The sequence below is a fragment of the Amphiprion ocellaris genome, chromosome 12, assembly GCF_022539595.1.
Source record: "Amphiprion ocellaris isolate individual 3 ecotype Okinawa chromosome 12, ASM2253959v1, whole genome shotgun sequence".
Classification (NCBI taxonomy): domain Eukaryota; kingdom Metazoa; phylum Chordata; class Actinopteri; family Pomacentridae; genus Amphiprion; species Amphiprion ocellaris.
The window spans coordinates 31,071,797-31,084,328 of NC_072777.1; the positions used below are offsets into that span (position 1 = coordinate 31,071,797).

Genomic DNA, 12,532 nt, shown 5'->3' on the forward strand with positions numbered 1-12,532 from the left:
TGTTGGTAATTAGAGCATGCAGGGAGCGTGCTGTGAAATCTACTCACTGTTTCTTCAGGCACGTCATTGGACAGACGTTGTTGGCCTTAAAGTTGTGAATCACTGACCTCAAACCCTCGATCCACTTCTGCAAACAAACAAGCACAAAGATTCAGCACGCACGCACGCACACACGTACGCACACACTCCTACGCCCTACAAACACCGCTGACCAACATACAGCAGGGAAACGTGGATCCAGTTTACATTGTGTTTAGTGTCTTTGTGGAAATAAACACAAGTAAATGAATTGCCTACTAATTCACACACGTAGGCGAACATGTTGACAGGACACACACACACGAAAACATGACAACATACAAACAAACACAGCTAGCTGCTGCAAGGTTTCAAGCAGCGACAATGAACAAATAGTTGGAGGCGGCCTTGTAAGTTGCATGAATATGCTGCCGGATGCTTCGAAAGAAACAATGTTGAGGACAAGAATCTTAACTTTGAATGATTTCTTTATCCAAATGTTAGCCATCAATAAGTTACGCTGGATAAAAATGACCTTTACAATGCAACAACATGCAGTTCAGCTGAAAAGTCCTTTATTTTTTGTAATGTGACTCTAGTTTGCAGCTGAATTAATCACAGTTTAACCATTCTTTTGTCTTTAACAGAATATAGTTAGAGTAGGGCTGGGCAATATGGCCTAAAAAAAAATCTCCGAATTTTTCACAAAAAATCCCTTTTCACGATTTATCCGATTTTTTTTTTTTTTTACCCCTACCTAATCTCCTCATGCCGGAGTCCAGTCTACTTTATGCAAATGAGCTGCAGCCCTCTCCAGGTAAACACACCGGATTGCAGCTGGAAATGCGCCGCATGTGGCATGCTGGTCCGGTTGCGGTGCGTTTCCAGCTGTGATCCGGTGTGTTTACCTGGAGAGGGCTGCAGCTCATTTGCATAAAGTAGACTGACTTCTACTTTATGCAAATTGCAGGCGGCGTGCGGAGATGTCACGCATCGTTAAACTGCCCTCAAACTTCTAAACTAGGCGTCGGTGACCTAAAACGAGGACAGATTCAGCTGCTGCAGATTATTTCTCGCTTAAAATTCTTTCAGAAATACTTTTCACTGACGTGTTTTTGAAATAAAAGGGAAAGTTTGCGGCCGAGCCGCCGTGTTTATCCGACTTGTCTGCCGGTGTTCCAGTTTAACTGGTGATCAGGTTAACTGGCGATAGTTTCCGTCTCCAGATGCTTCGTCCGCAGATTCGTCACGATCAGACCTGGATTTACGTGAAATAAAGATACCAGATAAAGAAGACCTCGCCGAAAAAACGCCGGCATCACTACTTAATAAAGTCTATATCCATGTAAATATCATCTACGGACAGTAAAAAGAAACGTGCGGGCCGAAATAAAAGACACGTATTTTTCAAGTACGGTGAGAGGATTCGAAACCACGTAATCCAGCGATAAAATTACGAGACCACCGTTTTACTCATCGTGCTACCGATCAGCTCGACAAGCATTCTGCTTCATCCATATGGATCACTGTCATCCTGCCAGGTGTTTAACACCTGGTGATCGTTCAGGAAACACGCCCATGTCAACTGGGGATAGTTACAACTTAACACAGGCTTCCTGGTTAATAACGAGTCAGAAAACTATTTATTGTCTCACCAAGAAAACCCACAACATAGAAGCACGTCCACTGCTGTGTTGTGTGTTAGTTTGTGTGTTCAGTGGAACAGATCCAGAGCAGAACTTCGAGTTTAACTCGGGTTTGTTCTCAGAAACACTCAGACCCTCAGCAGCCTCCCATCACAACAACACGCAGCAAAACATCAGCTGGATTGGCTAAAATACATTGGAACAAACTGAGACCACGTTGTTTAAACTAGTCACTCAGAAAACAATAAAAACTCGTTCAGTCATCCACATCCTAACCGTCTGATGGGAGGCTACTGAGGGTCTGAGTGTTTCTGAGAACAAACCCGAGTTAAGCTCGAAGTTCTGCTCTGGATCTGTTCCACTGAACACACAAACTAACACACAACACAGCAGCGGACGTGCTTTCATGTTGTGGGTTTTCTTGGTGAGACAATAAATAGTTTTCTGACTCGTTATTAACCAGGAAGCCTGTGTTAAGTTGTAACTATCCCCAGTTGACATGGGCGTGTTTCCTGAACGATCACCAGGTGTTAAACACCTGGCAGGATGACAGTGATCTATATGGATGAAGCAGAATGCTTGTCGAGCTGATCGGTAGCACGATGAGTAAAACGGTGGTCTCGTAATTTTATCGCTGGATTACGTGGTTTCGAATCCTCTCACCGTACTTGAAAAATACGTGTTTTTTATTTCGGCCCGCACGTTTCTTTTTACTGTCTGTAGATGATATTTACATGGATACAGACTTTATTAAGTAGTGATGCCGGCGTTTTTCGGTGAGGTCTTCTTTATCTGGTATCTTTATTTCACGTAAATCCAGGTCTGACCGTGACGAATCTGCGGACGAAACATCTGGAGACAGAAACTATCGCCAGTTAACCTGATCACCAGTTAAACTGGAACATCGGACTGTCCAGCTGAAAGCTCGGTCACGTGACCACGTAGCGTCCTGCTGTTGCTCAGAGCTGTCATGTGACCATGTTGTGGTTCGCTACTCACCGCCGTCCGTGCGATTTTCAGATGCGGTGCGTTGTCGTGTGGGAAAATCACATCCAGTGGACACGCGCCTTCAGATCTGCGCCGCTCGCCGCCATGTTGTTTGTATCATGCGGTGGGGGCGGGGCGCGCACGCTGAACTACGGGAGCCCAGCAGGCAAGCGTTGGTGGCGGATGTTGTTGAGAAAATCGATTTTCATAAAAACAAATCGACATTAAGTACAAACTCGAATTAATCGATAAAATCGATTTATCACCCAGCCCTAAATTAGAGTAAAATTTTTTTTTGCAATTTTTTAAACTTAACATGTAAAATACAGTAATTTGGAGGAAATATTACAATTCTTAGCTTAGATTCAGATCATTTTCCCAATTGAACGGCACATTAAGGGGGTAATTCAAGGTCCGTTCGCTCTGGTTTTATAATTTTTGGCTGATCAATGTTGTAATTTTGGCAAGCTTTAAAGACAACATATCTTTCAAACTCGTCGGCAGGTTTTAGGGTTCAGACAGTTCATATGTTTCTTAATCAGATAGATTATTAACAGAAACTAATCAATTGACAGTTTAACATTAGCATTACTAATTCTGAGCCCCCTGTCTGCACCTTCATGTCCTCCACGTCAACAGCAAATTATCCCTGACATCATTATAAAAACATTAAAGGAGATAACGGGTGCAGCAGGGGTGGTGTGTTTGGGCATGGGGTGTTGGTGAAGCACTGCGTGTTTGTGTGAACGTGATGTAAATAAGTCTGTCATCTCCCGAGGTCGGCTACCTACGGTCACCTGCCTGCTGGGAGGAGCTGGCGGTGTTGTGATGTGTTTATGTCTGTGTGTGTGTTTGTGTGTGAAGGAGAGAAATGGCAGGGACGGTTGTGTTTTAAACTGATGCATCTGAATGTGTGTGTGTTTGTCCTTCAACCATCAGGCCTCCCAGCTGAAGGCCGTGGCGTGAATATCACCAGCATGACGAACAAACACCAACGCTACGGTGATAAATAACAGATCCGTGCTGGCACTGAGCATCTAGTTTCAGATTGTTATAAACCAGCTGCTGATTCTGAATTCTTTGCCCAAGTTGACACTTTTGAATGAATTATATAAAAATATTTTCATCAAGGCCGACAGTGAGCTGCGACTCTCACTCATTCTGTGTTATATCGCTGCCAGCAGACCTTTGGAGCGTCTCTCAGCACTTAATAATTTTTTGCAAGTTTGTGCAAATGATCAAAAACTATTTGTCTGTCATGTATTGTGGATTTATTGAGCTATCTGGCAGACGTCCCTCAGGCTGACAAAGATTACTCGGAGATGTCAAAGCGGCTCCTTCTTGGTTCGGCTTTACGTCTTTCAATTACCACTAAGCCTTTGGGCCACACTAAACAGAAGATAGTTGACTTTAACTGTTGTCTTCTTTCTCTTCGAGTTTTCTTCTGCCTCAGAGCTGCCTGTAATCTTCTGCCGTCTTCCTAACCTTCGTCAAAATACTGGAACTTAAAGCTGGCGATGCTCTATATTTTCCTTAGTGTCGAAAAAGACCATGAAAAAACAAATTTTGTCTGTGTACTTCAAGTGTAATAGAACTTCTGATCTACCACAGTCGGAAAGTATTACCAACTTTCACTGGTTGGGGTCTTTTCATAGGTGTCAGGTGTTTGTATTACAGCACCAGAGAAAGCCAATTTTTGGCGGCAGTCTAAGAAAAATATCAGCAAAAGCAGGCATGCAGGAGGAACACAGCATCAGAGATGAGGTGAGAGAAAATGAGTCATTCACAATGTGTCTATGTATCAGAACGAATCAAGGCCTTGTGTAGGAGCTGAAATATGAACTATTCTCCCGGCTGTTTGGATGATTTTTTTAATCTTTTTTTGAGATTTAGATATTTGTTTTGCCGGGTTGTTCCTTCAACCTTCATATACCCGCATATATAGATGTGTAAATGTTGAATTAACTGCCCTCTGTGTGAGTGCTGGGTGCTAAGAGAGTTTATATTGTATTCCAGGTTGCACATGTTTTGTGATCACTATGAGCATGGGGATGACCAGTCTGGTCAAAAAACAATCTTTTGGGGAAGAATCAGGATCTGAGATTTACTTGAACTCGTGACCACATGATTTATTTATTTTTTTGTGGATACGGTTGCCTGGATACAAAGTCTGTCACTTCAATTTAAGGCTGAAGGGAAACTGAAACTGTGCACCTGCTTTCACTGGGATTTCAATGTTAAAGTTCTGACTGCAAGTGGTGATTTGTATCTAGTTTGATGTTTCTTTGAGGTTGTTGATCTGCTACCTACTGGTACATTTTTGTCACTAACCATGCTGTCTTCTGTTTACAAAATGTGTAGAAGGTCTTCCGTGCATAAAGGACACCATAACGTCCACTGGTGATGACAATCTCATCAAGAGTTTTGCTCTGCAGCCTCAGTCAGCTTGAACCAGTCCTCCACCTGCTCCAGTTCATAGTGGAAAGCAGACCTGAGTCTACCATCACCAGCTGCAGTTCAACACAGTGGAGTTGGAGTCCTTCCTTGGCCCTTACAAAAAGCTTCCTTAAAGATGCAATCACTATAATTTAAGCTCGTCTGATATAAGATTGTCAGATCGCCCACTCCTACATGGGAATCCATCTAAATGCATCAAAAGTGCCTTTTTGGACAGTGATATGTTCTGTTGTGTGGGATGCTGACAAAAATTATCCTTGAACTTTAGAATGGAGCAAACACCACGTTCTGCACGAGTCAGCAGCTGGATGTTCCAACCTTCATGTAGCGGACGAGAGGTGGGTCTGCAGCTACCATCCAGAGAAAAAACAGGAGTTTTCTTAGTGTAAGAACCTCAGTCTGTAAGACTAAAGAAGAAGCTATTTACATGTACTTGCTCCTCTTTTTCACAGTTTAGGAGATTCAGCGACCATCACAGACAGTGCTTGACATGTTTCATGTACATAACAGGACTTCCAGCAAGTGTTTCAAGCATTGCAGGAGCACCGGGAGCAGAGTGTCGATGCACAAGGACACTACCTCAAATCTAGGTAGGGTGTGGTTTTTTTAGACTTTCAGAGGCAAAGTCTTTTTTGGATTGCATCTTGTATATCAGCATATGTAAATATACAATGCAGAGTGAGGTTTGTCATTGTTAAAATATATAATATAGTAAGAGTCGTGGATATAGAGCGGATGTGTGCACATACCCTGGCTGTGTCTGGGTTCTCTGCCACCATGAACATGAAGCTGAGGTTGACCAGGTCTGTGCCGCTGCAGATGCAGATGATGCAGCCCTCCAGGTCGGCTTCTGTTTTTCCAGTGGCCTCAAATGATGACAAGATCTTAGGATCCTTAGAACAAAGAAGAAGAGTTTAGTAGGAAATTGGTGGACAAAGATGGCATACATGGCATGAAGACATGAAGACTAAAATAAGCCCAAGAAACACCTTTGAAGAGAAATAAAATGTCAGAAAAGACACAGCAAGCATTTTAGATATTCTGATGCATTTATAAGGCTAAATGAATTACAACAATCGTTACTGAATGTTGAAAATACTTGTAAGTGCATTACACTTTGTGAGATATCAGACAAGACATTTCTGACATTCAGCTATTCCAGTTGTTTTTCTCAGAATTTCCCCAACTCATTTCAGCCTGATATGACTGCAAACTCCTGTTCAATCAGTGCAACAGAAAATCCATGAAATCCTTCTCTCGCTGTCAGAAAAGCAGCACCACTCCTCCCTCTCCTCTTTTCAATGCCACAATCGTCACCGGGGAAGACGGTAATGTATGTTGGTATGATTGAATTAACAACAGCAGGCAGCAGACCGTGGCACTTTAAGATCCCAGCCAGCAATCATCCAATCGCATTCATCTTCCCTCGCTCATTGGATTATTTGAAACAGATCTTAGGGCTTGTGTAACCATGTTAGCCTCAGAGGAGATGCCCTGCTATCAGTCGTCTGCTGCTTACAGAGCACAAAACAGCATTTGAGCTATCAGGCTGTATACGCTCTGTATACGTGCCCTTACACATGTACATAAACACAAGGGCCAACCGAACAGGCTGCTGTCAACATCAAATACACAACCCAGGAATGGTTGTCAACAGTGTTTCCTGTCAGGCATCTTACTTTTAGCAGCATGATGGGTTTAATGATTAGAAGCCAGCCTCCATACAGCTACTCCAATAACAGCTTTCATAATTTATACAGCAGGCGTGGAGCCAGATACTACAATATAATGTGTCACTGTCTACGCTACACCGCATGAATCAATATTTTATACACAAAGAGCCCCTACAGGTTTGTGTATATGGCCTTGCACCTGCTAAATATGGTAGTAATTGGTTGCCAGCTGCCTTTAAAAAGCTCATATTCAGTTTCTTGGGAGTTTCAGCTTTGTTTTAAGTGTGTTATATAGCTGAACTTTGTGCATATAAAAAGGTCTTCAAACTTAAAGCACAAAGTCCATATCAAATTATTCTCTACCACAGAAAACATTGCTCTTTACCTTCCTGAAACCCCTCATTTGAAATACGGGTCGACTGATCATTGGCCTAGCCAATTATTGTATCTGATGTTCAGCATTTTAGTTTAATTTTACATTAAAGTGTTAAAATGTACCCTAGCAGACCTAAAATCAAATTATAAACCAGTAAATGTGCATAATATAGTCTGAATGATGCACCTGGTTGGTACTTCTTGCCTATTTCAGGATCAGTTTCACCATTATAGGATAAGAAAAAGCTATCCTGACAGCGACAGAATGTCTCACACCTTGGTTTTTTTAATCCTGCAGTGTGAACTCCTTTAACCCAGCGGTTCTCTGAAAGCCTGAAAGAACCTCTGATATTCTCCAATATTCCTCTCCCGGTCAAAAGCACAAGCCATGGCTGCAAAAAAAAAAAAAAACCTGTTTCAGATTCAACCAGCGGCTAAACCGAGCCAGGGCTGTATAAATATTGATGAGCTCAATATTTCATGTTGATGTTCTGCTGGTGCCCCTCGTGAATGTGATATTTGAGAGAGAAGCTCGGCAGCGAGAACTCAGCTGGGAGTCCCTGATCAGTCATTATATGCACAGAATACACCACTGTAGGCTCAGCTAATTTAAGTGTGAATAATGTGCATGACGTGGCAGCTTCCCGAGGCTTCACCGGGAGAGTCACCGCAGGAGCAGAGGACCGAGTGCCGAGTCGGGGTAGGCTGAGGATTTAGCGAGAGCAGAAGCGAAGAAATTGTCTTTGCCGTGGTCTCACCTTTGGGACGGCACCGACTCGGATGCTGTTTATGAGGGAGCACTCGAGAACCTGGCCTTCCTACAGGACACATAAACAGGTGGAGGAGGAAGGAAGAATGTGGTAGGAAGTGAGGAGGGAGAGAAAACAACACAGACAGATGGGTCACGGTGCATTTTGTTAGTAATCGTTTCTAATAATCAGTACAGCAGCGACGCCACAACCTCTGAACATCTGACAGCAGCCTCTACTGCTTCTTTCACCTTTAAACATTCAGAACAGAGCTGTAACCATTATTCAAGTGAATTGCCAACTATTTTGATAATTAATTATTCTGTTGGAACTTTAATGTTATGTAATTATACTGTACATTTTTGCAGGGACAGCGCACAACTGAATATAGAGTAAGTTTGTAGCTAATTTATATGTGTTGTCTCTTGTCAGGAACACAAAATTAACCACAGAACAACAGACAAATAAAATATAAATCATAAAAGAAATCAAGAAATCATTAACACCACTAGTCTCAGTATTTTTTAGTTAAAAATAGGCATGAATTCTCCAATTCTACCTTCTGAAATGTCAATATTTTCTGGTTGAGTAGTCCTCTATGACAGTAAACTAAGTAAGTTCAAGTTGTTGACACTTAAGGACAGCATCATGGGCCTTTAAAAGCACTGATATATTTCACTTCTTTCTGACAATTTATGAACTATACTGTTAGTTGCAGCTCTAATGTCGCCGGAGGAAAGAAACAAGAAACTATGTCAACTTAACAAGCCAAAATTTGAGAATTTGTACTTTGTTTTCATAAAAAACAATTCTCAAACCAATTTTAAAAATCATCAGAATAGTTGGCAAACAATTTAATAATTGACAACAAACTGATTAGTTGAGAAAATAATTATTGTCCTACTGTCATAGGAGTAATGAAACTCGAAAATACTGAAAACAGAGATTTTTAATGTTTTTTTCTTTAAAAAAAACCCTCAAACCCGGGCGCTCGTATAGCTCAACGCGTTGAGCGGGCGACCCATGTACAGGAGCTGGTCCCCGACGCAGCTGGCCCGGGTTCGATTCCCGCTCGCGGCCCTTTGCTGCCCTTTCCTGTCTCTCTCTCACTGCACCTATCCAATAAAGCCGATGAAAGGCCAAAAAAATAACTTAAAAAAAAAACAAAAAAAAAAACCTACTAACCAATTATCAAAACAGTTGACAACAAATTGATTAATCATTGCAGCTCTGACAGATGTTTTTATTCTACAGGTTTGTTAAGCAGCCATTTTAAAGACTGGGATAGATTTTTTTTTGATCTGACGTCAGCAGAAAACTAAAGGAGACAGCTGTAAAAGTTGACTATGATGGAGACTATCTTTTCTACAAGTTGATTTTAACTCTCTATGTAATTAATAATAACAATAAACAATGGCTGCATTAAATGAAGGAAATCAATCTAATAATGTAATGTATATTTTAGAAAATGTCATAGGATGAAAGGCATGTCAGATGAATAGGTGCACTTCTCTATTCTTATTAAGTTTCCAGGAACCAGATGAAGTTTGTGCCAGGAAGGTAGTTGTGAAATCGCTGTATGAAGAAGCTTTTCTTCTCCTGACCGCTAAATAGGAACACATTTCTCTCCCCTGGCAGACAACAGAACACACACAGGTGGAATGGTTGAAATTGTACCTTTCCTTCACTCTTCCAGGTGATGAAAAAGCCATACTCGTCCACCTTCATCTGACAGTTGGGCTCAAAGATATATGGGTCCTGCAGGGAGGAAAAGAATATTTTTTTGTTAGAGGGGAGGCTTCATCAGTCACAGGGTTTTATTTGACGTGGCCTGACATTAAACAGTCAACCTCCTCGACTCACACACACTGGGATTATGCAATCTGACATCCAGATGTAGCTGTAATTCATTTACAAGATATACCTGCCTGCCCGAGGACACGCACACATACAAATATGTTCAGTATGTACACACAGGTTGCGTGCAGAGGAGATGAAACCTACTGCTAAAGTAAACACACAGTGAGATAAATGTCACTGCCATGAGCTGGTAAACTCAAACATCATGTGTTTGGAGCTCAGAGCTGGAGACAATGCTGGTTCATGCGATGCTACTGTATCTCTGCATCTACGAGCTGCTGTGCAACGTACAGCGACCCCTGTTCAGTTCATCAGGAGTGTCGAGGCAGAAAATCCACTAACATTAGCCGGCTTATCTTACCCGAACATTTTTCACTCAATTCAATCAGCTGGAAAACTGTGATTGCACCGACGCATGACGGTGTCCAAGTGTGTTATTTTTTTTTATTAATCATACTCAAATCTAAGGTTAAAAACACAAGAGAGGAATATAGAATAGGAGAAGGCTGCTGGGCCACTCTAATATTAGCAATAGGGAACAGTGTGACACACACACACCTAATTTAATATTTTAGGGATGTTGCTACCTTGGTACGGCTGCAAATTAGACTAAGCTGGCTTGTTGTTTGGCTTCCCGCCAGCATCTAAAACCATCATAAAAACCCAGAGAACAATCCTGACTCCATTTAGGAAACAGTGAAACTGCTGTAAGTGCAGCTAAAAGCTTGACTCTCTTTCATCTGAATTAGGGCTGGCAGAGGCTTCAGTTATACAGCTCAATGAAGGAGACAAGAACTCACTGTTTAGAATATAGAGCAGGCTACTGTTACACTGTCAGACCACTCGTAAAGCTAAAAGCAAACTAGCTGAGGGTCCAACTGGATGGATGAAGGTCCTACATATGGCAATCCAGCTCCATCTGAACTGTGCATTCTTTCCTAAGTGCTGCTCAGTTTGTGTGTTATCTGTTGAGTCTCTCTTACAGAGCCTATAAAACATATATTCCCCGTTTTGGAAATTTTCCTCCATTTATTGCCTTTTAACATCATGGAAATCACTGACAAGAGTTTACAAGAAAAGTCTCTTTTATGTCAAAGTGACAACAGATATCTACAAAGTAAGGTTAGTTATTTAAAAATATATGACATAAAATAAGTGATTGCATAAATATTCACCCCTTTAAAGTCAATATTTAGTTGATGCACCTTTGGCTGCAAGTATAGCATTGGGCCTCATCTCAAGCCTGAACATCAGAACCCTGCAGTTTTACCTTATTCTCGGAGTAGGAATCCAAAATATGGTGAAAAATACCCAGGATCATGTCAACAAATGCCTTGTTTTGTCTACAACACTAAGATATTGAGTTTTCTGTCAGAGGAGGAAAGAAAATGAAAAATATTTAGATTTAAGAAGCTGAAATCAGAGGTTTTGGTGTATATTTCTTAAAAGATTACTCCAACGTATTAACTATCACTATAGTTGCTTAATAATTTAATAATTGTTGACTAATTGATTATTTAATGCACATCTAGAGTGGATTAACTAGGCTGCATTGTGTCTTCAGAAGTTTGCTGTATAGACTATGTTATACATGGCTGTAATAAACAAAGGAGAAGTAGCTTTGAAGCCTTGTTTGCTAACTGCAAAAAAACAAAAGGAAGAAGAAACAAACAGAACTCTGGCCATCCACAAGAGCAAATATGGAGAGGAAATATTGGGGAATCAGGCAAAGTGTGATTATTCTGTCATGTTTGTGGTTCATAGTTATGATACATGTGATCCAGAGGGCAACAAAGCAGCACATTAAGTCTTTTCAAAAAACCAAAAACCACCTGGAGCGAGTGCAAAAACTGTTCTGGTACAACGTTTTTCTTCCAAATTTGTCGCTTGAATCAACTTTTTTAATGTGAAACTTCAAAATGCTCATAAAACATGTTCTGAAAACACGGCTCGTGCTTTTGGTGTTAGGGTGAGCAGTGAACTGTTTTTTATGTTGCAGTTAGACAAAAGCAGCGTTCACATATTCAATTTTCCTTTTAATTCAGAAGGTTCAAGACTAAATTTTGCAAGTTGGGTGTCAGTCAGTGAGGTACAACAACTGAAAGTGCCTGACTGGCAGAGAAAAGTGTCATCATATAGCAGGGTTAAGGCATTTAAATGGGGCAAAAAAAATTTTAAAAATTTGTCTAAGATAACACCATCCACAACAAAAGGTTAGTAATTACTTAGTTGATGCAGCAGGGTGAATTACAGACAACCAAAAAATAATCACCGTCAAAAAATCTGTCGATCAGATTGTAAATAACAGATTATTTACAGTCTTAGTTGATCAGACCATAAATGATCTGTTATTATTATTGTTGTAGTTTATTCTTTATTCTTCAATTTTTACCTCATTTTTAGTACTTTTTTTTTCTCACCAGAGTCAAATTCTTTGTGTGTAGAAACTTGACTAACAAAGTTGATTCTGATTATTTATTATGACTGTGAGCCTGGAGGCTGTTTGGTACAACTTGAGTTTTAAAGTCGTGCTAAAAATGAATAGCGCTAATAAAAGGCTATAATGAAGGCCGCAGAATGACAACAGAGTAGTTTTCTTTAGGACTCTGATCCTTTTAAATGACAAGAGACGACACAACACTGCAGCATGTTGACAAAACCCGAGCCAACACAATAGAAACTTGGACTGGAAACAGAAATATCAGAAGGCCAGTACGTCACATCTTAAAAAGTAGATGAGTAACAAAATCTTACTGTTAGTGGGTGC

General features: G+C 40.9%; 1 protein-coding gene across 3 annotated transcripts in view; it reads right to left on the reverse strand.

Moving 5' to 3' along the window:
* Positions 1 to 12,532, reverse strand: part of LOC111569680 (1-phosphatidylinositol 4,5-bisphosphate phosphodiesterase beta-4) — a 109,510-nt gene that overhangs the window by 41,381 nt on the left and 55,597 nt on the right. For 2 of the 3 annotated variants that reach the window (XM_055015818.1, XM_055015817.1), the window contains exons 5-8: positions 9,583 to 9,663; positions 7,915 to 7,974; positions 5,858 to 6,001; positions 48 to 127 (exon numbers count right to left, since the gene is read on the reverse strand). In XM_055015818.1, the coding sequence (XP_054871793.1) occupies positions 48 to 127; positions 5,858 to 6,001; positions 7,915 to 7,974; positions 9,583 to 9,663 (365 nt within the window). Of the gene's footprint in view, positions 1 to 47; positions 128 to 2,663; positions 2,724 to 5,857; positions 6,002 to 7,914; positions 7,975 to 9,582; positions 9,664 to 12,532 lie in introns of those variants that run through there. The other variant, XM_055015819.1, reaches the window with a different exon arrangement.